The sequence below is a fragment of the Microtus pennsylvanicus genome, chromosome 6, assembly GCF_037038515.1.
Source record: "Microtus pennsylvanicus isolate mMicPen1 chromosome 6, mMicPen1.hap1, whole genome shotgun sequence".
Taxonomy (NCBI): domain Eukaryota; kingdom Metazoa; phylum Chordata; class Mammalia; order Rodentia; family Cricetidae; genus Microtus; species Microtus pennsylvanicus.
Window position 1 is genome coordinate 2,108,189 of NC_134584.1, and position 27,633 is coordinate 2,135,821.

At 55.3% G+C, this 27,633-nt stretch overlaps 1 protein-coding gene across 10 annotated transcripts in view; it reads left to right on the forward strand.

Annotated features, from left to right (window-relative positions):
• Sbno2 (strawberry notch homolog 2) overlaps positions 1-27,633 on the forward strand; it is a 46,847-nt gene that overhangs the window by 14,781 nt on the left and 4,433 nt on the right. For 4 of the 10 annotated variants that reach the window (XM_075975547.1, XM_075975546.1, XM_075975548.1 and 1 more), the window contains exons 2-19: positions 4,309-4,489; positions 6,168-6,241; positions 7,738-7,849; positions 16,855-17,016; positions 19,898-19,981; positions 20,216-20,312; positions 20,718-20,872; positions 20,958-21,091; positions 21,177-21,267; positions 21,358-21,501; positions 22,272-22,389; positions 22,694-22,799; positions 23,049-23,202; positions 25,357-25,533; positions 25,692-25,789; positions 26,231-26,310; positions 27,097-27,288; positions 27,366-27,535. In XM_075975547.1, the coding sequence (XP_075831662.1) occupies positions 4,409-4,489; positions 6,168-6,241; positions 7,738-7,849; positions 16,855-17,016; positions 19,898-19,981; positions 20,216-20,312; positions 20,718-20,872; positions 20,958-21,091; positions 21,177-21,267; positions 21,358-21,501; positions 22,272-22,389; positions 22,694-22,799; positions 23,049-23,202; positions 25,357-25,533; positions 25,692-25,789; positions 26,231-26,310; positions 27,097-27,288; positions 27,366-27,535 (2,229 nt within the window). In that variant the 5' untranslated portion in view covers positions 4,309-4,408. Of the gene's footprint in view, positions 1-125; positions 185-4,308; positions 4,490-6,167; positions 6,242-7,737; positions 7,850-10,111; positions 10,236-13,366; positions 14,372-16,854; positions 17,017-19,897; positions 19,982-20,215; positions 20,313-20,717; positions 20,873-20,957; positions 21,092-21,176; positions 21,268-21,357; positions 21,502-22,271; positions 22,390-22,693; positions 22,800-23,048; positions 23,203-25,356; positions 25,534-25,691; positions 25,790-26,230; positions 26,311-27,096; positions 27,289-27,365; positions 27,536-27,633 lie in introns of those variants that run through there. The other 6 variants (XM_075975545.1, XM_075975550.1, XM_075975551.1 and 3 more) reach the window with 5 other exon arrangements.

Sequence of the window (27,633 nt, forward strand, 5' to 3'; positions counted from 1 at the left end):
GAAGCTTGAGGTCCTTTGCTCCTTAAGATCCCCCCCCCCTTTTTTTTGTTTTATGTTTTGTTTGCTTGTTCTTAGATAGCTCAGGCTAACCTATACTCACTCATAGAGATCCTCTTGCCTCCCAGGTCTTGGTGATTAAGAGGGCGTGCCCAGCTCACCTGAAGTATTCTTACTGGAATGACAGGTATGCACCACTACCACCTTCAAACAGCCCAGCAATTGGAGGCAGACTTCAGACTTCCGGGACCTCTGTGAATTCAAGGCCAGCCTGGTCCAAAGAAAATGTTTTTACCCATTGAGCCATCTTGCTAGCCCCCTCCTGAATGTATTCTGGGGACTTGTTGGGCTGGCTCCATAACCCAGAGTGGGTTCATACCTGGAGACCTTGGGAGGAAGGATGACCTCGGGGATCTGGGAAGGCTGGAGGAGGCAGTGCTGCGCTCTGACTGCTAGCAGAAAAGATGCAGGTTCAGGTTGGGCACTGCACCGCGGCCACAGGGGAACCTGAGTGTGTGCGTGCCAGGATGTGTGGAGGTCAGATGGCTCTCCAGCCGCTCAGGCCGTCAGCCTGCAGTCCACATTGTGGACTTTTTGTCTGGTGCTCTCACTGAAAACAGTGATCCCAGTGTCCCTCCACCCTGTGGAGTGTACCTGAGTTCTCCTCCGCTCATGGCTGTGTAACACACTGGTGTGTGGGTGGTACACACCATGTGTCCATCATCTATCAGTAGACCCTATGGTCAATTGATATGTATTTGTGTGGACCTATGCTTTGGGCACATGGCTAAAAGTAGAACTGCTGGATCTGGTAACAGCTCTGTTTAACTCTCTCTTTTCTTTCTTTCTTTTTTTTTTTTCTGAGACAGGGTTTCTCTGTAGCTTTGGTGCCTGTCCCGGAACTAGCTCTTGTAGACCAGGCTGGCTGGCCTCAAACTCACAGAGGTCCGCCTGCCTCTGCCACCCGAGTGCTAGGATTAAAGGTGTGCGCCATTACCACCCAGCTCTGTTTAACTCTTAAGGGACCACTAGGCACTTTCTGGGGCTTTGCCATGATACTGGCTTGCCTGTGCTCCTTACTCTACAGTTCAGACTGCCCAGTGCCTTGGCAGATGCCCATATTGCTCCCACCTCTACTCCAGGTCTAGGTCTGAACCCTCTGCCTTGTCAGAGGAACCAGCAAGGATCACCAAGACACAAATCCCAGATCACTTGAGATGGCTCCTACCACTCAGTGGCTATTGAGTCTGACCCCTGCCCCTGACTAACCAAGCATGACCCACACCTTCCAGCACAGCCTCTCAGAACAGGAGGGAGTGCTCCTAGATGACAAGAGGAAAAGACACAGCATGGTGGGGCCAGCCTGCTCTGCAGGGTCCCTGATAACTGTCTGGATGACCAGTCAGCTACTTCCTCAGACAGCAGCCTGAGGCTAGCCTCCAGCCCAGCAGATACCAGGCCTGGGAGATGCGCGAAGCAGCACCACAGGACTGGGCTCTGAAGGGTTCTGCCCCACTCACCCTCAGGGTGCTTGGTTGGGAGGCAGAAGTTGAGCTGAGGAGGTCTGGACCCTTCAGCAGTTAGGTCCATTAGTTAGTTGATGGGCTACTAAGACCCAAGGACCACAGGTGCCAAGATGGAGCCAGGTGTGGCCTGCCTCACCCCTAAATCTCTGCGTGTGCGTGTGCACATGCTCGTGTGGGTCTATACACAGAGGACTCTGTCAGTCTCTGCCTTATTCCTTTCCTCAAAAACAAAAACAGCCGGTGATGGTGGCATACTCCTTTGGTCCCAGCACTTGGGAGGCAGAGGAAGGGAGATTTCTGTGAGTTCAAGGTCAGCCTGGTCTCCAGAGTAAGTCCCAGGACAGCCAGGGCTACACAGAAAAACCTGCCTCAAAAAACTAAACAAAAATCAACAATTAAAAAAAAAAGAAAGAAAGAAATGGAAAAAAACCAAAAACAAAGCACAGTTTCTCTGGTTGGAGAGATGACCCAGAGGTTAGGAGCACTGTCTGCCCAAGTTCAATTCCCAGCACCCACATGATGGCTCACAACTGTCTGTAACCTCAGTTCTAAGGGATCCCATGCCCTCTTCTGGCTTCTGTGAGCACCAGGCACACACAGACACAAGTGCAGGCAAACCACCCATATACATAAAATTAAAATAAATCTTTAAAAATGATTTCATATGACATGGGCTGATCCTCCAACTCTCTGTGTTGTCGAGGATGACCTTAAACTCCTGGCATCCTGGTTGCTCCCCTGCCCCCCTTAGTGCTGGGATGACAGGTGTGTACTGTTGTTGGGGGGGGGGCAGATTTTCTGTCTGGATGCCAAGACTCCCGAAATCATCACATAGAAACTACATTATACCGGATGATGGCGCACGCCTTCAATCCCAGCACTCGGGAGGTAGAGACAGGTGGATCCCTGTGAGTTTGAGGCCAGCCTGGTCTACAAGAGCTAGTTCCAGGACAGGCTTGATAGCTACAGTGAAACCCTTTCTCAAAAAAACCAAAAAAAAAAAAAAAAAGGAAACTTACATTATTTGCGATGCTGTTTGGCGAATAGTTTAAGCATACTGTTAGCTAGCTCTTACATCTAGAATTAACCCATTTCCATTATTTTATATTTTACCACGAGGCTCATGGCCTACCAGCAAGGTTCCAGCTGGCACCTCACATCTTTCCCCTCTGGTATGTGGCGTCTCTGACTCTGCTGTCTTTCTCCCAGCATTCAGTTTAGTTTTCCCCTCCTAGCTCTACTCTGCCCTATCGCAGACCAAGCATGCTTCTTTATCCATTACCCAATAAAAGCAACACATATACAGAAGGGCCTCCCACACCATACTGTGGCACCTGGTGTTTGCTGGGGATGGAGCTAGGCCCCTGTATATGCTAGGCCAGTGCTCCACCCATTGAGTCACAGGCTCAGCCTGACTTCCTCCCACTGACCCTGGAGCTTGCATTGTTGGCTTGTGTCTGTCACAGTTACTGCTGCGTTATAAGTGTGTGTGGCCATGTCCTTGTTCTGTGGTGTTGGGAACAAAGTCTGCACAGTGGGTATTTTTACCCAGTAGACCTCCAGTTCCTTGTTTTGTTTTGGAGAGGGGCTCATGTAGCTCAGGCTGGCCCTAACTTCCTGTGTAGCCCCAACTGACCTTCACCTCCTGGTCCTTCTGTCTCCAGTCCCTAGTGCTGGATGACGGGTACACCATCACAGCTTGTTTATGGGGTGCCGAGCATCAAACCTAAAGCTTTATCCCCTGGCAAACACCCAACAACACCCCATAACTTGTGTTTACTTTCTGAGGCAGTCGCTCTGTGGCCCAGACCAGTCTTGAACTTGTTATCTTGCTGCCTCAGCGTCTCAAGTCCAGGGTGACAGGCTTGCAGCACCCAGAGCTAGGCAAACTTTCATCACTGAGCCATATCCCGGTTTGCCCCGAAATATGAGGACATCCAGTCCCTCAGATTACACAGTATCTATCCACAATGAGCTGCTCTGAGTGCCATCCAGTTGTGACCAGGCCATCACAGGTCTGGGCCTGCTGAGCTGAGCAGATGGCCTTTGAGCAGGGACTGGTGGGGAGCAGGACTTCTGGCCTTGCTGGCAGTCTTGCCTCTGCCCACTGGGCCCCTTTCCCTCCCTCCTGCCACCATCCCCAGGCAGGCCCTTCCTCTGGCTGGATTACACAAGCCACTGCCTGCTGCTTGCGGCCTGTGCTGTGGGCAATTACTGGAAGGGCCAGCTCCACTCTAGGGCTTAACTGGGCGGTGCCTTCTCCCCTTCCTGCCTCTTTGGTGATTAACCTTGTGCTCTGCCTGTCTGAATTCTACCTCCCTTCTGGCTGGCCTGGGGGCTCAAGTCTGGCTGGTGGGAAGTCTAGGGACCTCGGTGTGCTCTGGTCTGTACCACAGACGTGGGAGGCAGGCGTTTGACTGTGTCGGGGCTGAGGGTTCATCACCCCCAAGCCTAGGATACCCTGAGCAGGGCTTTTCTTGATCTGACCCAGCGGGAACTTCTGGGGCTCTTCTGAGAGACTTGGGGCTCATGGCAGGCTTTGGGTATCTGCAGTGTCTAGAGGGCCTAACTGACCATCCCCACAGGGCTACAGGGCCAGCCTCAGTCTGTTCCACTCATAGTGGGTGGACCCAGTAGGTAGCGGCCGTGCCATGACTAGTGTTGATGTGTCGATGGCCTCAGTGGGCCAGGAGCCACAACTGTACCTTCTGCCCTGACACCATCCCAAATGGGAGTCACTGGGTCAGGGAGCATACACAGTCAGTTCAGTATGACATTCTCTCAGCCACAGGACATGACATCGCACCTGCTACTATTAGTACCGCAGAGTGAGAAAGCCAGATAACGCCACCCAAGGGTTGCGGAGCCCCACTGTCACCTGCCTGATGCTGGCAGTGGAGCCCACCATGGATGGGGACTTCCCTCCGCATGAGCTCCCGCCCCCTGGAGGTGGCATCCAGCTGCAGGTGAGTCTTGTCCTTATTCTCATAACCACCCCAGGGGACCATGACAACCTTTGTAGCACGTCTACAGAGCCCTGCTCCACAGCTTACAGTGACACCCTAGACGCAGTCCTGTCCCTGAGTGAGAAAGAGGTTGACTTCGACCCTGGCCCTGCAGCATCCTCTTGAGTCTCCTGCCCACAGTTGGCAGCGGAGGGGCTTCTGTTTGTTTGTTTTATTGTTGTTTTGTTTTTGAGGTTGGGTTTCGTTGTAACCCAGAGTGGCCTCAAGTTTGCCAGTATGAGAGGGTGATCATGAACTCCTGGCTCCGTCTCCTGAAAGCTGGGGTGGCTCGTGTGCGCCACCACGCCTGGTGTCTGCTGGGAATGGAGCCCAGGACTCGCTGCAGACTGCACCAGCTCCAGCTTCATTTGGGGCTCTTTTTTGTTTGTTTGTTTGTTTTTTGAGACAGGGTTTCTTTGTAGCCCTGGAGCCTGTCCTGGAACTAGCTCTGCAGACCAGGCTGGCCTGGCAGGGGCTGCTCTTAAGGGAGACAGCACCTTCTGCCCTCTGTCTCCTTGTGCTGTCACAGGCACTGAGGATGCAGGACACAGGAAGGGTGGTCAGACAGGATGAGGGGGAACCAGACGGAACAGAGGTGGGCACAGCTGAGACACTGGAAGGGCCAGGCAGAGTGGTGCTTACCCATACTGTGCCCAGCTGGGCCACTACATGCTCCTATGGGTAGAGCACAGACGAGGAAGTGTCATTAATGGAGCTCCACATCATGTAGTGCTGACACCCAGAACGTCACTCACAGCTCAGAAACCCTGGCTGGCAACCAGGACAGGCCCAGCTCCTATCCTTTCTGCTTGGCCCTCCATGTTCCCTGCCCACTGTTCCTTCATCCACAACCCATAATTTACTTAATTATTTCCCTATTGTGGGGCCTTTGGAGAGAGTCCAATTTCCTCTGCTATAAATAGTGCTGCCTTCTCCTCCCTCCATCCATCCCCATGGTACGATTCCCAAACAGGATTCCAGGGACAGAAACAGGGATGGCGGACTCAGTGGATGGCGCTGGGTCCGCCAGCATGTGATCCTTTATGATGACATCCAGGGTTGCTCATTTAGGGCAGCATCAAGCCCTATTAGGGATAGGAATGCTGGTCCCTTGTTGAAGAGGTTTTGGGTGAACCTCAACTTTGCCCAGAGTACCTTTGGGGTCCCAGAGCCTGGAACCACACCCCCCATCCTAAGCCACTCCCAAGCCCCTCTCACTGGGAGATTCTAGGCAGGCACTCCAAGCCTGACCACGCCCCCAACCCCTCACTGAGAGTCTAGGCGGGGCTCCACCCTGACCATGCCCACAATGCCTCACTGGGGATTCTAGGTGTGGCTCTACCCTGACCACGCCTCCAGCCCCTCACTGAGATTCTAGGCAGACCATCCCTCCGTATCCCTTTCAAGCAGTCTCCAGGGTTCTTATTGGAAGGGAACGTTTCAGCCCTGTGGGGCCGTGCACCCACACTCAGTGTATCATTTGCTCCCTTCTGCCTTCTTTTCAGCCTTCCATGGCTAACCTCATGCACATGGGGAAGCTGAGACATTGGCTGACTTAGTGGTTCTCCATGACCCTTGCCTTTTGTATACTGGGGCCCTGCTTTCTTCCTGCCGTACCTGATGCCCCCCTGTGTTTCAGAACCGACTCCTGCACTGTCCCTGGTGGAGCAGTTTTTCACCGGCCTCGTACCCCACCTTCTCCAGTGAAAACCAGTAAGTGTGCAGTGGGACTCACCCCAGCGCTGCATGGTAGAGCAGCCTGGAAGACCAAGTCTAGAGAGAGCGTGTTTGCAGAGCCCTGTGTCAGGACAAATCTGGGTTTGAAATGGCAGAGGTTGCTGGGGGAGGACTCCAGGACCCCCAGAGAGTCCTGGGTTTTGAAGGCTTGGGGGAACATGCACTGTGCAAACAACTCAAAGCAGATTGGGTCAGAGCTTCCGTTCCAGGGTGGTGCGTGCATGCGTGCCTGCCTGCATGTGCAAGCGTGCGTGCCTGTACATGTGGGGCTGGAAGCCAGTGCTGGGTATGTTCCTCATTCACTCACTACCTTTTTTTTCTTTAAATTTGAGTCAGGGTCTCACTCTGTAGTCCTAACTGGAATTCCCTGTGTAGCCCAGGAAGCCTGGAACTCAAAGAGATCCAAGCACCTCTGCCTCCAGAGTGCTGGGGTTAAAGATGGTTGTCACACCCAGCTCAGTTATGGATATTTTGCCTTGCATGTATGTTTATATATGATATGCCTGCCATGGAGGAAGAAGAGGGTATTGGATCCCTAGAACTGGGGTTACAGGTGGTTGAGAGCCACCACGTGGGTACTGGGAACCTATATCCTTTGGAAGAGCAGCCAGTACTTTAACCACTGAGCCATCTCTCCAGCCCCATCCACCTTGGTTTTTGAAATGGGATCTCTCGCCGGGCGGTGGTGGCGCACGCCTTTAATCCCAGCACTCGGGAGGCAGTGGCAGGCGGATCTCTGAGTTCTAGGCCAGCCTGGTCTACAAAAGCTAGTTCCAGGACAGACTTCAAAGCTACAGACTCTCTCACTGGACCTGGAGCTCACCACCATTTGACTCTGCCTGTCGCCATGCCGAAGTTATCTGTGCATGTGGTTCAGGTCCTGGTGTCGCACAGCATGTTCCCACAGGGAACCATTTGTGGGCAAGCTCTGGGATTTATTATGTGAACTCAGCCTTCATGTTTGTTTTAGCAAATCTCTCCAGAAAAGGGGTAGAGGCCCTAGGGATGGCCAGTGTCCCTCTGCCTCATGCGACATCCCGTCCCCCCGACCCCCAGGCTCAGCACAGCTCACTGAGCCCAGCCCCTTCACCTGCAGGGCCTCATTACTCAGCTGGGATAGCAGCCCTGACAGGACTGCCTCTGTTCCTTCCCTTCTCCTTATTCTTCTTGGCCACAGAGAAACAGGTCATATTTGTCTGTCCTGTGTGGGTGTCGTGTCTGAGGGACCATGTAGGAAGCCATGTAGGAGGTGCTGGTTGGTAGACTGACTCAAGCCTGTCCTGGGATATGCTCTGAGCTGTGTTTCTAAAGCCCCTGCGTTGGATCCATGACTGTCCAGTGTGACAGGCCAAGCCTTATCAGCCATGTGACTGATGTGACTGAGCTCCCACCAGTTGAGAGGGGTCCTGCGATCCTGTGCCCCGCCTTGCCTCTCTCAGCCCCGTGGTCACTCTCCTTATTTCTTTTTGCAGACAGTTCATGGGTTCCACCCCATTCCTTGATGGCCAGTCCTGCCCTGACACCAGCTACCCCACCACAGCTACTGTCCCCAGCTTCTTCTCCAAGAGCAGCGACTTTGCTCAGGTAACAGCACTGCACAGGGCCCTGAGCCATCACTGTGGCTGCCAATCTTCATCAGGACTGATGGGACAGGGATTCAAGGCCACTCTGGGCAGGGAGGATTAGGCCACCCAGACTGGTCTTGGCATCCTGGAATTGAGATCTGCTGTCACTGGCCTTTGGGACTTTGCCACAGAGTTGTACCTGAAGGTGACTTTTCCCTAGCCGGGGAGCTGTATGAGGAAGGCTGGAGGCTCCCAGGGTCTGTGGCTCACGGGGTAGATCATCTGTCCTGTCTCACACCTGCCTCACACCCTGCACTGTGGTGGGTTTCCCCACAGGTCCTATACAAAGCGTCCGTGCCCCGTGCAGCATGTGCGGATAGCCAAGCCCCCCACAGATCACAGGACAGGGTCTGAATCCCATTCCCCATGAGTCACCAGGGCATCCGCCCCACCAGCCCCTCACTGCCACCTAAGAACTCATACCAGGGAGCTGTCCCAGAGGGCTCTGCTCAGCAACAGGGCAGTGGCATACGTCTCTGTCACCAGGTCTCTGCAGAAGTGTAAAGAATGTTGTGTTATCAGGCTCCTCAGAACACAGTGAGGAAGCCAGGCCTGCCAGCCCACATCTCGACTGCCTTTCTGTCTTTGTCTCTGTGTCTGTCTCTCTGTGCCTTAGTCAGAACTGGTGAATGAGTATCTAATATATCATACATGCGCATAGCTACAGATACAGACACATGCAGCCAGTTAGTAGTGTGGCTTACGGGCTGTGACCTGGGTTGTCCTAGTCCTGAAGCAGGATGTCTCAGCAGTCCCAATCCAGCGCTGGAGTTGTCAGACTGCCCTGGAATCCTGAAGAAGTGGGCTCTCACCAGGGAAGGAGTGCCTCAGCCGCAGGGTAGACGAACCCGCCAGCGAGAGGGCAAGCAGGCAGAGAGCAAAGGATTCCTTCTGTGCCTTTTATGCAGACTGCCACCAGAAGGTGTGGCCAAGTTAGGGTCCAGTCAAGAGAGTCTTCTACAGGTGGGCCCAGCTGCTTGGGCTCATTGTTCCAGATGTGGCAAGCTGGCAAGATCAGCCCTCACATTCTGTCCGTGTATTGTCTCCCTGTCTGCCCTCTGTCTTTGTGTCTCTGTCTCCATCTCTTCTGATGCCAGAGGCCTACAGCTGCCTCCTCCCTTTGGTTAGAACTCCCTGAGGCCAGGCCCCCACAAACTGTGCTTATGTGGTCTGCCCCTTACCTGGACCCTGTTTGTCCCAACACATCTGGAGACATGGTGGCTCTCATGGCAGATAGCCACATCCATCCAGTGGGTGAGCATTTATTGACCACTTGCTATATGTGTGCCCTGCACACACTGTCCCCAAAATGCCTGTGGAGGTGCACACCCCATGCCTGTGCCCTGTTCACAGAAGGTTGGACCCAGGGTTGAGGGGCCCAAGCTTGTCACCTGCCTTCACCTCCCCCACCTCCCTGGGCCCCTGGTGGCCTTGAATTCCATGGAACAAGAAGGAGCCAGACTTGAGCCAAGAGTCACAACCGAGCAGAAGGGACATGAGGAGTGCTCAAGTGAGGAGACCTGGACCGGCTAGGTGTGGTGCCAACCCCACCCGTCTGAGTTTAGAGTTTTTACCTGCAGGCTGCAGGCCTCTGCTCGAGCAGACACTCCCTCACTGCAACCCATGTGGCCTCTGCTCACTGCAACAGTGTGAGCCTGGAGTCCGGACAGAAAACCCAGCTGTGCCAGGAACCAGCAGAGAAGAAACCCCCAGGCAGCTGGAAACTAAACACAAGCCCCAAGTTTTTTGGTAGAAGAAGCAAAAAGAGAAAAACTATGAGCCATGTGATTTAGCCCTCTAAGGAAGAAGTCCTTCCGATTCCTGCCCTTGGGAGCCAGACGGAAGGGGAGAGTCTAGGGTGCTCCTTGGCTACACCTGAGAGTCTGTCTCAAAGCAACAAGAAAACTACAATAAGAAAAGAAACAGAAGAAATCCAAAGTATTGTCTGCCATTCTGTGTCTTCCTTGGATAGTCACCTACTGATCCCTGCTGTCTTCTGCTCAGGCTCTTTTCCCTCTGCTGAGAGCTGTGGGAGTCCCCCGTCCCGTCCCGTCCCGTCCCCCCCCCCCAGCTGCTGGCTGGCCCTGTCACATCACACAGGGGTCACTTCAGGCTCCCACTGTCTTTTGAGTTCCTGGCAGTACCTCTTGGAGCCTTGCCTTCCTTTTCAGCCAGCCCCAGACCTCCACCACCTGCTTCTACAAGGAAAGGGCCCTGTGAATCCCTGCTCCGCCTTCCATCTCCAGGTGGCTTGGAGCCCCTACCCCATGGGCTTTGATAGCCCTGCTCGGTGACCGGAACAGCTCCACAGACCCTGTGGGGATAGCCTACCCTGGGCTGTGCAGGTGCGTGGGTACTCAATGCCTGGTTTTGTCTCCATTTTTGAGTTGTTGGGTTTTTTGTTTTGTTTTTTCATGTGTGTTTTTTAAGTTGAGACATCACGTGACTCCAAAGCCACCATATCACCCATCCCATGAGCGACCACCTCCCCTCTTCAGTCCCTGCACCTAAGAATCCTTTTCCTGTCTTTGGGTTCTTCTGCTTTGGACATTTCCTTTGGTGGAGCCCCACACTGTGGGTCCCTCCGCGCCGTGGCCTGTGTCGCTACCTGTCATGGCTGACAGTGCTCCCATGTCCGTTGTGCACTCACCTGCAGAACTTGTTTATCCATTGGACCATCGTGGATGAAAGAGTTTCCACGGGGCCTTGTTTCCAGGCACGTGTCCAGGAATGGACATGAGGGCCAGGTGACCGCTGGAGCTGTTAGCGGAAGCTTCTGTTTCTAGGGGTACAGATAGACTGACAGCTCTGGAGGGCAAAGCCTGGGACATTTGGGAGTGAGGGGTGCTAGAGGGAAGGGGGAAGGACCTGCTGTCTAACCCTGTCTTTCCTCTGCATTCTCCTCAGGCCTCTCCTGGCCTGTACCCCTAGAATGCCCTAGGGATCCTCAACATTCCCAGTGCCCATCCAAGCCCTGAATCTCCCTTGAGGCTCCTGGTGTGGGTGCAAAGCCACACAGACCCCGTATTCTTAGCCATGGCCCTGTACAGGTAGGATGGGGTGCTGTGTACACAGGTAGGCCTGCACCCCAGGCCCCCCCCCCCACTTCCCTCCAAGATTGTGTACCCGTAATGTGCTCTCAGGCTGGTTGCTGGGAAGCTAGATGAGCTCACGCTCAGGAAGGAGCGGTGCTGCCACCTCCCACCTCCCGCCCTGCCCTGCGGGCGGCCGCATCACAGCGCTTCGCAGCAGCATCGACTGCTCTGCAAATGTTAGTCTCAGGGATCAGAGGTCTGGCCTCTGCCTGCCCGACAGTTTACGGACATCAGGGAAGGAGAGCCAGAGACGGGCGCTCGCTTACAGGAAGACATGCGGCTACTGCCATGTAGAGGTGGGCTGTGGGTTGTGGGGGGACCCTGCACAGCGAGATCCACAGCACTGTGGCCCAGGCTATGCACAGAACTTGTAGCCACAGGGCGGGGCTTGTGGAGAGGCAGCAAGTGGGCAGGGCAGGGGAGACTGAGGCCAAAACCATTGAGAATCTGGCTTTCCCTGCTGGGGAGCCTGGTGTGTGAGGCGGGTTTGCACAGTCCCTATCTGGCCACTCCTGCCACAGTCACCAGGTACTCTTAGCCAGTCTCCAGCCCCAGCCTCCTGTGCCATGGCTTCTTTTTGTGTCTGATCCTCCATTTCATAGAGACATCTGTGGTTAGGTAAAAATTCACCATGACCCTATGTATGGTGTATTTATGTAGCCCAGTATTTCTGCTATACTATGTTGTTAGGATCCAGGCCCAGGAGTGGTTTGTTTGTTTGTTTGTTTTTCAGTTTTATGTGCACATTTGTGTGAGGGTATCAGATTCCCTGGAACTGGAGTTACAGACAGTTGTAAACTACCATGTGGGTGCTGGAAATTAAACCTTGGTTTTCTCTGGGCGGTGGTGCACGCCTTTAATCCCAGCACTCGGAAGGTAGAAGCAGGTGGATCTCTGAGTTCGAGGTCAGCCTGGTCTACAGAGTCAGTTCCAGGATGGGCCCCAAAGCTACAGAGAAACCTTGTCTCGAAAAAAAAAACAAAACAAACCATAAATAAATAGCCAAAATAAAAAAACCTGGTCCTCCAAAGAGCAGCCAATCTCCCTGAACTCACCGCGTAGCTGAGGTGGACCTTGAACTCCTGATCTTCCGCCTTCGACTTCCCACATCTGATTTCTTTGGTGTCTGGGATGAACCCAGGGCTCTGTGGTACTCTCTCACTCTGCCCCCAAGCCTTGTACCACACCAGATCCTGTATGTTTTGTTTTTTGAGACAAGGTTTCTCTGTGCAGCAGACTTGGCTATCACTACATAGACCAGGCTGGAGAGATCCACCAGCCTCTGCCTCCCCAGTGCTGAAATTAAAGGTGTGCACCACCACTGCCTGTTTTTTGTTGTTGTTGTTGTTGTTTGTTTTGTTTTTCCGAGACAGGGTTTTTCTCAGTCCTGGAATAGCCCTTGTAGCCCAGGCTGGCCTTGACCTCCTGCTAGTCCTCCCTCAGTCTCCAGCTTCACTGAGCAGATGAACTAGCACAGCTGGGGTGACCTGTGGGCTGCCTGCAGCCATCCACAGAGGCCCTGCTTCTCTGCTCTGAGACCCCCGTGCGAGGCTAGCAACCCTCCTTCCCTACTCTGTCCTTTTGTGGTGTTGAGAACCAAGGCTGGAGACACAGTGGGGCATTAAGACTAAGGTCAGATGAGGTTCAGGTTGTCCCTGTAAGGGACATTTACCCCCACTGCCTCCATCAAATCCAAAGACCAGCTAGCCTGGGAGTCAGTGCCCTCTGGCCAGCCCTGCCACCCACTAGTGGCCATCATCAGCCCAGACCTCCACATCAGCAATGTCCCATCTTTGGGCTGTGTGTCTAGCTTGGCCCTGTCCATCCCTCCACCCTATTCCCAGCTCTTCCTCCTCCCAGACTGAGAGATCCCTGAGTTCTCTCTCTCCTGGGAGAGCCCTCAAGCCCTTCACCTTTCATGCTTGGGTTGTTTTTGACTTCAGCTTCTTACTTGTTTCTGTTATTCTCAGTCCTCCTGAAATTGCTCCCCCCCCCCCCCGTTTCTTTTTAGCCCTGTCTGTACTGGAACTAGCTCTGTAGCCCAGGCTGACCTTGTACTCAAGATCTATCTGCCTCTGCCTCCTGAGTGCTGGCCAATAGTTCTTTCTAAACTAGAGCTCACACAGCTGTAAAGATTGTCCTTTCAGTGTCCATTCACCAGCATGGGAGGATCAGGAGCTCCAGGTTAGCCTTGGCTGCATAGAGTGCATTTACAGACACAGGCAGCCCTCAACCTCTCTCCAGTTCTAGAACACATGTCTCCTCGGAGGAAAGCGAGTCCCACATGGTGTGTGCTCTGTGTCCTCCGGGTCTCTCCCGGCTATGAACAAAGCGTCCTGTTCCCGCCCTCCGTGCACCGTGATTCTCTGCTGGGTGCTCCTAATTTCCCCTGAGGATCTAGAAATGCATGCGTTTGTGGAGTTAACTCCTAGCTAGTGAGTGCTTTGCCCTCTAGGAAGCTCCCTGGCTGCTTCCCAGAGTCCTTGGGCTTCAGCTCCCCACTCTCCTCAGCCGGTTCTGTTTTCAGCTTATTGAGATAGGGTCTTTCATTGTAGCCTGGGCTACTCTCCCAATCCTCCTGCCTCATCCTCTCGGGGTGATGACAAGGGTGCTCCACGGTGCCTGACCCCTCTTCTGGGGTACCTCATCTTCCAACAGGAGAGGCCACAGTCCCCAGGGGCAGCTGTAAATGACTGTAGCCCCATGGGGGAATCACACCAGTGACCCCCCCAGCTCCTTCAGGGACACCAGGAATCTGTGGCCCGGCCTGAGGAAGCTTGAGGATAAGGATGCAGTTTGATCAAGGGCTGGGGAGGCTCCGCTTAGCTTAAGGGAGGAATAGAGGGGTGCCTTGGCCTCATTTCTCCTAGCCCAAATTCTCACGGTGCCCCCCTCCAGCCCCTAATTCCTGTCATCCTTGGGGAGGAGGGTCACAGACAGGGTCTAGTGCTTCAGTAGTTCTGGGGAAACTGAGGCTTTGTCCTCTAACCCAGGTTGAACGCCCCAGGAGAATAGGACCAGACCAGGCGCTGTGCCCGGCAGGGTGCGCCTTTGTTGACAGCCCTTCTGGGCCGGTCCGCCCCCTACAGTAATTCTCTGCACTCTGCCAGTAACTGCCCTGACTTACCAGGCAGGCATCATTTCCTGAAACTCAGCCCAGCCTTAGGGGAAGTCGGGAGCCGGTGACTAACCCTCATGCAAATGGGGCCGGCAGGATCACTGCTGCCTCCAGCCCGACAGAGCTGCTGAGCTTGCGGCCACCGTGGTCATGAGGCTGGTGCTCCCCGGCAGCTCTTCCAGGGGGACACGGCGGCCACTGCTCAGCGCCCCACACCCCGACCATGTCGCAGCTGCGCTTCTGGCTGCAGTTCGCCGCGCTAAACAAGGTAACCAGCCAGGGGCCAGCAGGGCCAGCAGGGCCACCCAGAGCCAGCTGTGGCGCCCCTGAGCTCCCACAGGTGGCAGAACCGGGGCAGGACGCCCCCAGCCCTGCCCACGCTGTACTCTCCTTGGCGAGTCACAGTGAACGTGCCAGAGTTTTAGAGCAGTAGCCAGCACGGGGGTGACTGGGGAAGGGAGTCGAGGATGTTCTCAGCCCCTGTGGGATCTTTGTCAACACCTCTTCCTGGACTAGGGCAGAACTCAGGCTCAGCCAGGTCTCGTGGGGTAGGTAGAGCCAGGAGCCCGTCTTTCCTCTGGTCTCCCAGTCCAGAAGGGGTGGGGGGCTTTTTCCGAAGGGGTGTTACCGACCGAGGGAGGGTCCCTCCTGGGCTTGGGAGCTGTCTGCTGTTTGACCTCTGAGTGGCCTAGAAGGGTCTAGCTAGGGCTTGCTCCTGCCAGTTCCCCTCCCCCTAACAGGCCATCAGATGCTGCAGCAGTAACCACAGTGGGGACCCTCCTAACCTCCTCATTTGTGCCACCCAATAGAGACCCAGCAGGGAGGGACTACATGGTATAGATTTAGAGGGGCCTCGCTGGGAACCCCATCCTCAGATCATCCTGCAGGGGAGGCCCAGGACATTTCCAGCGGGTGGGGGAGCTCACCAATGTGGGTCTGTGATTAGTTAATGTCCTGGACCCCTGGAAACCCTGGTCCTAAGGGAGGTCGTGTCAGGTTGTTTGTCCTTCACTGGCTTTGCTGGCGAAGTTTTAGATTGGCGTTGAAGGTGCCAGGTGAGTGCTCTTCCACCATGCCAGCACTGGAGGACGGGTCTGAGGTCAGCAGGGGCAATGTGAGACTGGCTTAGAAAGTTAGGGTTCCAGGGTGGCGCGGCGCTCCTCAGAGCCCTCACTTTCTATCCCTGTGTCATGCGCATCACACTGAGTGAGGGGCTTTCTGCTGACACCACAGTGGCCTGCCATGTAGAGTGCCTCAGTTTCCCTTCACTTCCTTTCTCCGTCCTGTGATGCCTTAGGACATAAGCCATCCTACCCTCTCAGTCTGCCTCCCTGGGCCAGCCTTAATTGACAGTGTCCCCATCTTGGGTTGAGGCTACTGTGAAAGGGACAGGGTTTGCCTCCTCCAGCCACATCTCCAGAGATCATCCCAGGGAAGCTGAAGATGGGGACAGAACGGGCCTGAGTTGACATGCTAGGGCTGTGTGTGGGGAGGGTGTTGGGCGCCCTGGTGTGTTCTGGGGAGCCCTGAAACACACAGCCCCAATGCCAGAGGGCTTCTTCTGTCTCCTCTGCCTCCTTCCTTGTTCTCGCCATACTGGAGACCACATGTTTCAGAGCTGTGCCGTGCTGCCCCATCTAAACCCAGGGTTTATACTGGGCGCTGTGCTGGGGACAGGGAGGTGGCACAGGGAGCAGGCTGTGGCTGTCTGTCTGTCCGAGCCTGTTCCCAGCGCATGATGGAGAACCAACCGGGTCTCGAGAGCCCACGGTGCATTTTCCTGTTCCTAAATGCAGGCTGCCACCTCTGCAGTGGGGTCACAGGGCCCTGGGAGGTGGGGGCTATGAAGCCCAACCCCATAGCAACCGAAGTTCATGCAGGTTTCTCCAGGAAGCTGCCAGGTACCCAGACATAACTCCCCTTCCCTGGATAAAACCAGATGGCCCTGGCCTGCCTCAACTAAGGGGCTGGCACTGGCAGCTGTCCCCATACTAATGGAGAAGGTGGGTAGTTGTTACTCAGGACCCACCCTAGGACCAAGACTTCCACCCGGGTGGTACAGCCTCATCTCCCTGGCATTCTCTGAGCACACCTCTGTTGCAGACAGTGGCCCAGAGAGCCTGCTGTGCACCCTGGGAGTGCTCACTGTCAAGATCCCAGAGTCAGGGTGTGTGAGGGGCTCTGTCTGGTGTGATCCCAATGCCTCAGGGCAGATGTCACCTGCCACCTGCCACAGGGCTCAGGGGTGGGTGCAGGGTAGTTCTGCCCAAGCCCCGGCCTTCAGGATCCTCACCCTGGCCTCAATCCCTCATCTGTAAAGCTGGAGATGTGGGAGGGGCATGGAAACCCCCAACCTGCAGAGTGCTTTCAGGGTCTCTAGGTGGAGATGGTGGCTCACACCTGTCATCTTGGGAGGCTGAGGGAAGATTACTATGAGTTTGAGGCCAGAGCAAACAAACCTAAGCTTATTGGGTTTGATCCGTATTCCGTTTAGCTCACTCATGTGAAGTGTGTGTATTTAATGACTTCTAGAACATTTCATCCCATCCCTGTTAGCCATCACTGCACTCGTCCCATCCATTTGTCACCACTGGGTTCTCACTGAGTACCATGTCTTCACGGTCACTCCATGTTGTGCTGTGTGGGACTTCACTGCTGTTCCCGGCTTGCATACTCCACTGGGTGGCAGGCTACATTGTCGCTTGCCTGAGGACCCACACCAGCTACTGCCTCACCCATGCCTTCTCCTAGGACCCCTCATGCCTCGAGGACCTCTCCAATGCCTCCATCTTCTCGTCTTCTGTGGATTCCCTGTCAGACATCCCGGACACGCCTGACTGCATGCATGTTGACAGCCTCAACGAGGTGTCCACCATCTGGGACGTCAGCACCACCTCAGCCACCCCTGGCAAGGTCAGCAGGGCCACTCTGGTGACATGGGTGGAGCAGGGAGGGCTGTGGCCCGTCCTCCTTGGGCCTGGGTTATAAGGGGCGCTGTACTCCAGAGGCTGGAGGAACAATCTTCACAGCCTAGAGACCCACTACACGTCCAGATGACCCCGCTGGTGTTAGGAATATTTCCTATGCGAGCTCTCTGACGATGCAAAAATTCCCAATCAAACCAAGCGAAATCAAAACAAGCCAAATTAAAAAATATCCAGGTTTAATGGGAGATCTGCGCTCTCGGGTGGCCCCCAGGGGGAAACCGGGAAGCCGCAGGAACGCGAGCCCCTGGGAGGAAAAAAGGGGGACCACGTGTTCTTCTTTTGGGGGATCACTTAAGTACCCCGAGGAGTGGGGGTGGGGTCAGGACCTGGCCTGCTGGGATTTGAAGTCCAGACCAGGCCTGGGGGCTGGGACCTACGCTCCCAACCTAACAACTGGGTCTCAGATGTGTGTCTGCTGGAAACAGGTGCAGCCAAGAGAGACACAAAGCTGTCTGAGTTTATTTTTCTTTGGTGTCTGTTAGTTACTGAGCTGGAGTCTCACACAGCCTGGGCTGCTCTCAACTCTGCCAAGGCTAGGCCGGTCGATGGTGGCGCAGCCTTTAATCCCAGCACTCGGGAGGCAGAGGCAGGCGGATCTCTGTGAGTTCGAGACCAGCCTGGTCTACGGAGATAGTTCCAAAGGCAATTTAGGTTACCAATTCTCACCCCAAGAACTCTGCTCTCGGTGGACCCCAGAGGTGTGGATGAAGACAGATGTGACCGCAAGGGGCTGCTCCTGGCCTGGGCGGGTACAGTCAGTGACCCTGCTAAAATTCTGGCAAGGTCCAGGGTGCCTCACAGAGCACCTGGCCTCGTGTTCAGGACAAGGAGACAGTTAGCAGACGACTCCCTGACACATGAGACCCCAGACAGTATCTCCCAGGGCATCCTGGCTTCCGGGACTGACCTCTCTTGCTCTACACACTGTGGATGGGTTTCCACATAGACAGGACTCCAGAACTCAGCAGGCATGTGACTGGGGTGCCCAGGCTGCAGGGTGCAGTGCCCCCAGAGGACACTAATGGCATGTATGGTCATTCCAACTTGGAGAGCCCTTGGCATGGATGGAACCTCACTGAGCTTGACCTGGTCCCTAATTCTAGTGATACAAGGGAACCCCAGTCTAGGCCTTCCTGGGATCTTCCGAATGGAAACCTGTAGACTTTGAGAGTGTAGGTTAGGAATGTTCCCAGCAGTCCCCAGATGGGAGTCCTCATGCAGCTCTGAGGTGAAGGCCAGTTGTGTAGTTGGCAGGGGGCTATCAGGACAGGCTGCCCCTGTGTGCTGCCCACCCCTGCTGTGAGGAGCTGCAGTGACCATTCCCTTCTGAGATCAAGGCCACAGGGTACTGCCCACCCTGCCCAGGGCCTCAGGCTGCTGTGGACCAAGCCCCTATCTGAAACCTAACACCCTGCACTGCCCCAGCCCAGCAGGCCGGAACATGACTCAGCCTTCCAGGAACCTCCACCAGTCTGTTTGGGTTTTTGTTAATTTAAGAAAGAAAAAAAAAAAAAAAGAAGTAGAAGGAGGCAGGAGGGCTGAGTGTGGACTTGTAACCTTCCCGAGCTTCCGCTGGCTTTCCACACCCCTGGCTTTGTTCCCAGCAGAGCAGGGGACATGTGACAGTGAGTGTCCGTGCAGTGCCCCAGAGACTCCGGTCCTCCCTCAAGGATGCTGAGGCCAGGGCTGAAGGCCGCCTGCCATCAGGAGCAGGGGCCATCAGGGCCATCACTGAGCAGTCGGTCCCTGCTCTGCCAGTCAGTGCAGAGTGCTCCCCTGGCCTGGCCAAAGCCTGGGGTCCATCCTCCAACCCCATGAACCAGGTGTGCTGTTGTCCCTGTAACCTCAGCCCTCAGGAGGATTGGGATTTTAGGGTTTGAGGCCCGCCTGGGCTACATGTCTTTATTTTAAAAAACCAGCCAAACAAAGGGGACTGTGCTGTCATTACGGGCTTTATTCCCAGCATCTACGTGATGGATCACGGCTGTAACTCCAATTTCAGGGGTGCTGGCACCTTCTGGCCTCCACAGGCCTGCATACACACAATGCACTCACACGCATGTATGGAAAGCACCCATACACATAAAATAAATAAGTCTTTAATTCCAGCACCTGGGAGGCAGAGGCAGGCAGATCTCTGTGAGTTTGAGGCCAGCCTGGTCTACAAGAGCTAGTTCCAGGACAGGCTCCAAAGCTACAGAGAGACCCTGTCTGGAAAAACAAATAAATAAATAAATAAATAAACAAACAAATAAGTCTTTAAAATATATCCTTATGTTTAGATTGGGGAATTGAGAATCCGTTTGCAAAGAAAAGCCACATCCCCTATGATGGCTGCAGACTCAACTCACTGGCCAGGCCATACCATTTGTCTATCTTGACCCTTCGACACTTGTGGCTACGTGTCCTGTCCCAGGTCACTATGATGAGGCTCAGGGCCATCCATCTCTCCTGTAAAGGACTCTGGCTTGTGATATTTGGAGTATGATCACAGTATTGGGGACATTGAGGAGGTCTTGCAGGACCGCTCCTCCTTAGCCACTAGATGGACAGGCCCTCCCAAGGGAGTCTGCACTCTGGGATGTTTGCCTGCCTTTTGTCTGCTTCTCCTTTGCCCAGAGGCTACTGCCTCATGGTCCCCCACATGCCACAGGGACACAATCTGTCCTCAGCCTGTCCTACCAGGATCTGCCCTGTCCCAGGTTGGGGGGGGGGGGTTTGGCCCTGAGAATGAGCAGTGTTACCTAAGGATACAGGTACTGGCTTAGGAGGCCATGGTTCACATCCTCCCCTCCTGTCCCCTACAGCTGTTACTGCCTAATGGGCCATTCTCTGCTCTTGAAGATCCAGTGACTCCCCTCTCCAGCACCCCTCTTCTCATCAGCTACCAGGTAAATTGGGGTATCTCCTGGGGATCTAGAGAGAGGCTCTAAAGGCATCTCCAGTGTCCAGAGCAGCCCTGCCCATTTTGCAGTTGGAAATCTGAAGCCCCACTTAGGGGAAAAGGTGGAGCCACCTCCCTCCACAGCACTGTGCGTGGTCCACTCCGTGCAGCATGGCTGTTGCCCTGGGGAAAGCTGGGTCACTGCAAGTTAGGACAGACCCTGAAATGTCACACCCTGCAGTCACACAGCCAGCCTGAGGAGGAGGAGGGAGAAGAGGAAGAGGAGGCAGAAGAACTGGGCCATGCTGAGACCTATGCCGACTACGTACCATCCAAGTGTAAGTCTGGGCCAGGGACAGGATAGAGATGCTTCCTAGGAAGACAGCTGTATAAACCCGAGGGCTCATGGCCCCTCCCTGGTCCATAGTGCGGGCGTCAGGACGGAGTCGTGTGTGCAGAGTGCACACCCGGTCCATAGTGCGGGCGTCAGGACGGAGTCGTGTGTGCAGAGTGCACACCCGGTCCATAGTGCGGGCGTCAGGACGGAGTCGTGTGTGCAGAGTGCACACCCGGTCCATAGTGCGGGCGTCAGGACAGAGTCGTGTGTGCAGAGTGCACACCCGGTCCATAGTGCGGGCGTCAGGACAGAGTCGTGTGGGCAGAGTGCACACCCGGCATCCTGCTGGCTACTTCTACCCTATTTATTTATTCTGCGCCAACTCTGCCCTCTGTCCCCTCACCAGCCAAGATTGGGAAACAGCATCCAGATCGTGTAGTGGAGACCAGTACACTGTCCAGTGTTCCTCCCCCAGACATCACCTACACCCTGGCACTACCCACCTCAGACAACGGGACCCTATCTGCTCTACAGCTGGAAGCTATCACCTACGCCTGCCAGGTGCCAGCCCCCCCCTCCAACCCCTTCCAGGCTCATAAGGAGGCCACCTGCACCCCAGGCCTGACTCACCTCTGCTCACCCACAGCAACATGAGGTCCTACTGCCCAGTGGGCAGCGCGCTGGGTTCCTGATTGGGGATGGAGCCGGCGTGGGCAAGGGCCGCACAGTGGCTGGCATCATAGTGGAGAATTACCTGCGGGGCCGGAAGAAAGCTTTGTGGTGAGTTCCTGCCTGGCCTGGTGTCCCGGGTGGGTGGGATAACATGAGACAGGCAGCATTGTGTCTGACCAGGTCTCTCCCCCAGGTTCAGTGCCTCCAATGACCTCAAGTATGATGCGGAGCGGGACCTGAGAGACATTGAGGCTCCAGGCATCGCGGTGCACGCATTGAGCAAGGTAGGGAGGTCATGGATGACCTTTACTAAGGAAGAAACTAAAGTAGAGGAGTCCCTGCCCTTATTCCCACATCTGAACCTGTGTCCACAGATCAAGTACGGTGACAACACTACCTCAGAGGGTGTCCTCTTTGCCACCTACTCTGCCCTGATTGGAGAAAGCCAGGCAGGTGGGCAGCATCGCACACGCCTCCGCCAGATCCTGCAGTGGTGCGGCGAGGCCTTTGATGGTGTGGTATCCTGCAGCCAGTGGATGGATGGGCACGGACAAGGGCAGAGCCCAGGGGCTAGAACAGCTCAGCCTGGGAGCGGAGAGCAATGGAGGGACCAAGGCAACACTGAGGTCTTGGCACGCACTGACCTGTGGTTGTGAGCTCCCTGTTCAACTAGGCCTGCATCTTCACCTCAGATGCATAGCCCTTTCAGAACTGTTCTGATATCAGGGCTGAGCATAGGGTAGAACCTGCAAACTGTCCTTCCTCCGCACTCGTCCTGATCTGGTCCTAGCAAGCCTGTAGGCAACCAGACTCCCTATATATAGTGTTGGAGCCACTGACTGACTGTATGGACAGAGCTTGCGTATGCTATGCTGGGGCTCCTCCATGTGGGCAGCCCACAGGACCCAGGACACAGTGTATGCCCGTGGTGAATGCCGCTGGCTCTGCAGGGATGTACCAGGAGTGGTGGCCCTGAGCTTGCTGTGGCAAGAGCCTCTACCCAGTGTGTTCTTTCCTTGGTGCTATGGTTACCGTTTGCTCTGCTAAGCCATGTCCCCTTGGCGCACTGTTGTTTTTTTAGGCAGGGTCTCCCTCAGCAGGGGCTGCTGTGGCAGGCAGGCACCGCTAGGCCTGGCTTATGTGGTGCTGAGGATGGAACTCAGCTTCCTGCCTGCTGAGCAAGCAAGCCTCCATAGGCTGTCATTGCCCCACTCCCAGTGCCCTTTAACACCTACTGACAGAACACCTTCCATCCTTCTGGAGCATTCCTTAACCCAGCATATCCCAGATTGTATTTGACGAGTGCCACAAAGCCAAGAATGCCAGTTCTACCAAGATGGGCAAGGCCGTGCTAGACCTGCAAAGCAAGCTGCCCCAGGCCAGAGTGGTGTACGCCAGCGCCACAGGTGGGACGGGGGCAGCAGCTGAGCTGGGTGGGCAAGCTCCATCACATATGTGGCCTCTGGTACACCTACACAGGAATGGGGGCGTCCTGCCAGCTGTGCACAGAACTTCGATCTGTACCTTTTCTGCTTGGTGGCACCTGGAGCAAATATGGAGCTTCCTGTCTCCATGCCACCTTTTGCCTGACCTTGAGGGTACCCCTGGACACGTTCCCTAGGACTTCAGTTCTCTTCCCTTGGCCTCCCCACTTCCCTGGGGTTATGACACTGTACCTCACTCGGCTCCCTGCTTCCAACCAACCCCTAGGTGCTTCCGAGCCCCGCAACATGATCTACATGAGTCGCCTGGGCATCTGGGGCGAGGGCACACCCTTCCGGACCTTCGAGGAGTTCTTGCACGCCATTGAAAAGAGGTGAGCCCCTGCTCTGCTTGTGGGAATGGCTGTCCCTGCCGGGAATCCTGAGGGCCCTTGATGCACACATGCCATCCTGTCTCTCCCTAGCACCTCCTGTCCTCTCAGAAAGATGAGCCCTTCTCCTAAGTCCTCTGCCAGGCTCCCCTCTGGCCATACAGGTCTGTCCAGGCCCAGCCTTGTGTCTTTCTCATGGCCACAGGGCCTCTGCCATGTGCTGTGTTTTACCCTCTGCTCATCTGTCTGCAGGGGAGTGGGCGCCATGGAGATTGTGGCCATGGACATGAAGGTCAGTGGCATGTACATCGCACGCCAGCTCAGCTTTTCCGGGGTTACGTTCCGCATTGAGGAGATCCCGCTGTCCCCCGCCTTCGAGCAGGTCTATAATCGGGCAGCCCGGCTGGTAAGCTGGGGTAAACAGGGACCTCTGTTCCTCCTCCTAATCTGTGTTGCACAGTCACGCCATCCCGCCATAGATGTTGTTTCTATAGTGGAGCCGGTGCTTTCCAGAGCCCGTGCCTGCACTGCTCTCCCAGGGCTGTCTGGCCTGAGCCTGCACTGCTCTAGCTCTTTAGTTTTATTCGCTTTACTTTTGTTTGTTTTTCGAGACAGGGTTTCTCTGTGTAGCCCTGGTTGTCCTATATCTCTGTAGAGCAGGCTGGCCTCGAACTCATGGAGATCTGCTTATCTCTGCCTCCCAAGTGCTAGGAATAAAGGCGTGCGCCAACACCGCCAGGCTTATTTTCTTTCTTTCTTTCTTTCTTTCTTTCTTTCTTTCTTTCTTTCTTTCTTTCTTTCATGATTTTTGTGTGTATTTGGCATTTTGCCTGCATGTTTCTGTGAGGGCATCAGCTCTCCTTGAACGGAGTTACAGACAGGTGTGAGCTGCCATGCGGGTGCTGGGAATTGAACCTGGATCCTCTGGAAGAATAGCCAGTACTCTTAACCACTGAGCCATCTCTCCATCTCCAGCCCCATCACTTTTACTTTTATTTCTGAGACTATCCATTCTCACTATAGCTCAGCTGGATTCAAAGTTCTGGCAATCCTCCTGCCTCAGCCACGTGTGTGTACCAGAATCCCTGACTTTTCATGAGGGATTCACCAGTGTGGTACTGTGGCGCTGGCAGACCTGCCTCCACAGCCTAGTGGATGCTGCACTAGATGATGACGTGGAGCCAGTGACTGTGTCCCGCCTCCATGGGCTCTGTATGGACAGATTCTTGTTCCCACCCTGTCTCAGCAACAGGTCCTCAACCTGGACCCTCCTCCCTCTGCTCTCCATGTACTGGTGTGATAGGCGTGTGCCGTCATACCCAGCGTGTCCAGTGTATGCAAGGCTTGACAGCACACTGCTGTCCACCATGCACTCAGGAGGCCTGGGCTACATAGGAAAACCTTGTCTCAAAACATAACCAAACAAAAGGCCAAAATGCATGGTCCTGGCAGAGCTATGCTGAGAATAGCCCTGTGGCCTCCAGTGAACATTCTCGATTCTTCAGGCCCAGCACTATCCCCAGAGAACTCCAGACTACATCATGAGACAAGTGGGATTCCTAGCAGGGAGTGTGTGGAGACCAGGGACCCTGCTCAGGACCTGGCAGAGATGACTGGACATGGTACTCATGGTGCCCAGGCAGCTTTGAGCTCCCCTGTCCTGTAGAAACTCTGAAATCTAGGTATGGGGTGCAGGCCTGTCATCCCAGCACTTGGGAGGCAGAGGCAGGAGGATCAGAAATGAAGTCATTGTTGACTGCATATCCAGCTCAAAGCCACCCTACGATACACGAAACCCTGCCTCCTGCAGCCTCCTGCAGCCTCCTGCAGCCTCCTGCAGCCTCCTGCAGCCCTAGGATACACAAAACCCTGCCTCCTGCAGCCTCCTGCAGCCCTAGGATACATGAAACCCTGCCTCCTGCAGCCCTAGGATACACGAAACCCTGCCTCCTGCAGCCCTAGGATACACGAAACCCTGCCTCCTGCAGCCTCCTGCAGCCTCCTGCAGCCCTAGGATACACGAAACCCTGCCTCCTGCAGCCCTAGGATACATGAAACCCGGCCTCCAGCAGCCCCTGCCCCAAGTAGACTTTTAAGTCAGACATAGTGTTTTAAGTCTCAGTGTTCAGGAGGCTGAAGCAAGGGGATTAGGGCCAGCCTGGGCTACTTGAGATTCTATTTGTTTGTTTCTTTGGTTGGTTTTCTAGACAGGGTTTCTCTATGTATCCCTAACTGTTTTGGAACTCACTCTGTAGACCAGGCTGATCTCAAACTCAGAGATCCCCCTGCCTCTGCCTCAGGAGTGCTGCGATTAAAGGTGTGCACCTCTACCGCTGTCAACTATATAAGATTCTTAGTCAAATAACAAAACAGCCTTTGCACAACCTGACAGCTTTGTATATGAGCCTGTGTTTTGAACCTGTTCACCCTGCCCTGGGCCCTGGCTGTGACATTCTCACTGTGCAGTTTTGGTTGCTACCCTTACTGCCCCTCACCCTACCAGCCCCTGGAGCCCCTGCCTTAGGCCAGCTGGCAGGCTTAACAGGCCTTGCTCTTGCAGTGGGCTGAGGCCTTGAGCGTGTTCCAGCAGGCGGCCGACTGGATCGGCCTGGAGTCTCGCAAGTCCCTGTGGGGTCAGTTCTGGTCAGCGCACCAGCGCTTCTTCAAGTACCTGTGCATTGCAGCTAAGGTGCAGCGGCTGGTGGAGCTGGCCCAGCAGGAGCTGAGCCAGGACAAGGTGAGTGCCAAGGCCAGCCTTTAGGCCATGACCCTGATAGCTGCCACCTCCCCTCGTAGTTGGATGGTGGGATGCCCGGAGGCTAGGCAGGACCTCAGGGGGACTTGATAAGATGGGCTAGTTACCCTGGAGCCGGCTCAGACACTCCATCCCCGCAGTGTGTGGTCATCGGTCTGCAGTCCACAGGAGAGGCGCGGACCCGCGAGGTGCTGGATGAGAATGAAGGGCGCCTGGACTGCTTTGTCTCAGCTGCAGAGTGAGTGGCGAAAGTTTTGGGGACACAACAGGCACCAGGGCAGCCTTGGATGGGGGACTCCCTGGTGTGTCACCTTGAATGGCCTATTGCTACCCCTTGACCCTTTCCAACTGTGGAAAGCCAGGAGGGGTAGGACCAGACAGGAATCTTGAGGGTGGCCCTTGGGTCTGGAGGGCACATCACTGCTGGGATCTCAACAGGAGACTTTTGGACATCTGCCCCCACACAGGTAGTACCATTTTAACACAGTATAATGGGCTTCTCAGGTCTGGCCTGTTGTGTCCTCACAGGCTGACAGAAGTCACCTCAGTCCACCCTAGGGAAGCTTCCCCCTGCCAATCCCACACAGGGGCTCCAGTCTGGGACCAGTGTGTCCCATTGTCACTCCTCTCCTGAGGCGCATGCTGTGGCGGCTGTGCTGAGCACTCTTCCCCTCTGCAGGGGCGTCTTCCTGTCGCTCATTCAGAAGCACTTCCCTTCCACCCGGAGGAGGCGGGACCGGGGAGGCGGAAAGAGGAAAAGTAAGAGCCCACCAGGTTCCTCCTGGCTTTGTGTGCTCCACTCCCCACCCCATTCTAGTGTCCTGTACCAACCCATCTGAGAGTATGCACATGGTCACCAAAGTTCTGGGACAAGACCCCGGTGGGCTCCAATCTCAGGCCACCCATCCAGCCAGCCCCACTAGCCAAGGCCTTTAGGACCCCTGTATCATTGCCCAGCTCCAGCCCCACTCGCTGGCAGATGGGGCAGCCTCTGTGTGCTGCACAGCTGTGCTTCTTGGCTGTGTCCATGCTGATTGTAAGGATGGGACTGTGCCCAGAAACACAGGTCAGAGCACAAGGCCACCTACTTTCCAGTTCACAGATCCTCAAAGCCAGACTCAGAGAAGCCAAGTAATTTACCTGCAGACACACAGCCCGGCATGAAGGACAGGACAGTGCAGGGCTCTCCCACTCCTGAGTCCCTAGGACATCCACAGGCCCCTTACCCTCCGGCAGCCTACAGCACTGAGAGGAGGTCCCTGAACTTGTCCCTCGAGCAGGCTTTGACAGCCTCTGAGCCTCTCACTCTCCAGTGGAATTCAGCCACGAAGCCAGCCAGGGCTGAGGATGGGGCCGTGATGTCTCAGTTCACCTTGCCCTCCCAGAAGTAGGGCTGGGGTCTTCCTGGAGGGAAAACAAGACACCGGAAGAGCACAGGAAGCCTTCCCTGTCCTAGTCAGGCCTTACTAGCGCCCTCGGTGCCTCCTGCCCCCTGCCCTGCACTCCAGCTTTACCCCTGCTTCAGCTTCCCCACCCCTCCTGCAGGGCGGCCCCGGGGGCGCGTCCCCAAGGCTCCCAGACTGGCTCTGGAGGCATCAGGAGTGATCCGCATTAGCGACGGCAGCAGCACAGAGTCAGATGCTGGCCTGGACAGCGACTTCAATTCATCCCCAGAGTCCCTGCTAGATGACGATGTGGTCATCGTGGAGGCCCCCATGCTCCCCACTGATGACCGAGGTGAGCCTCCATCGTCCAGCCGTGCTCCACCCCTGCTGCAACCTCACTGACACTGTCGCTCTTCCCTCCCTCTTCAGGTCCCCTGTACCCACTTCAGAGAGACCAGCAGGGGCCTGGTGTCCTGGACCGGGTAGAACGGCTGAAACAAGGCCTGCTGGCCAAGGTGCGCACACTGGGCCGGGAGCTGCCGGTGAATACGTTGGACCAGCTCATCCACCAGCTTGGGGGTCCTGAGTGTGTGGCTGAGGTGAGCCACCGTAGGGACAGGGGTGGAGCCTGACTGCAGAGGGAGGTGAGAGATGGGTCCGCAGACACTCTTTGGGTGGACCTGAGACCAGCACACAT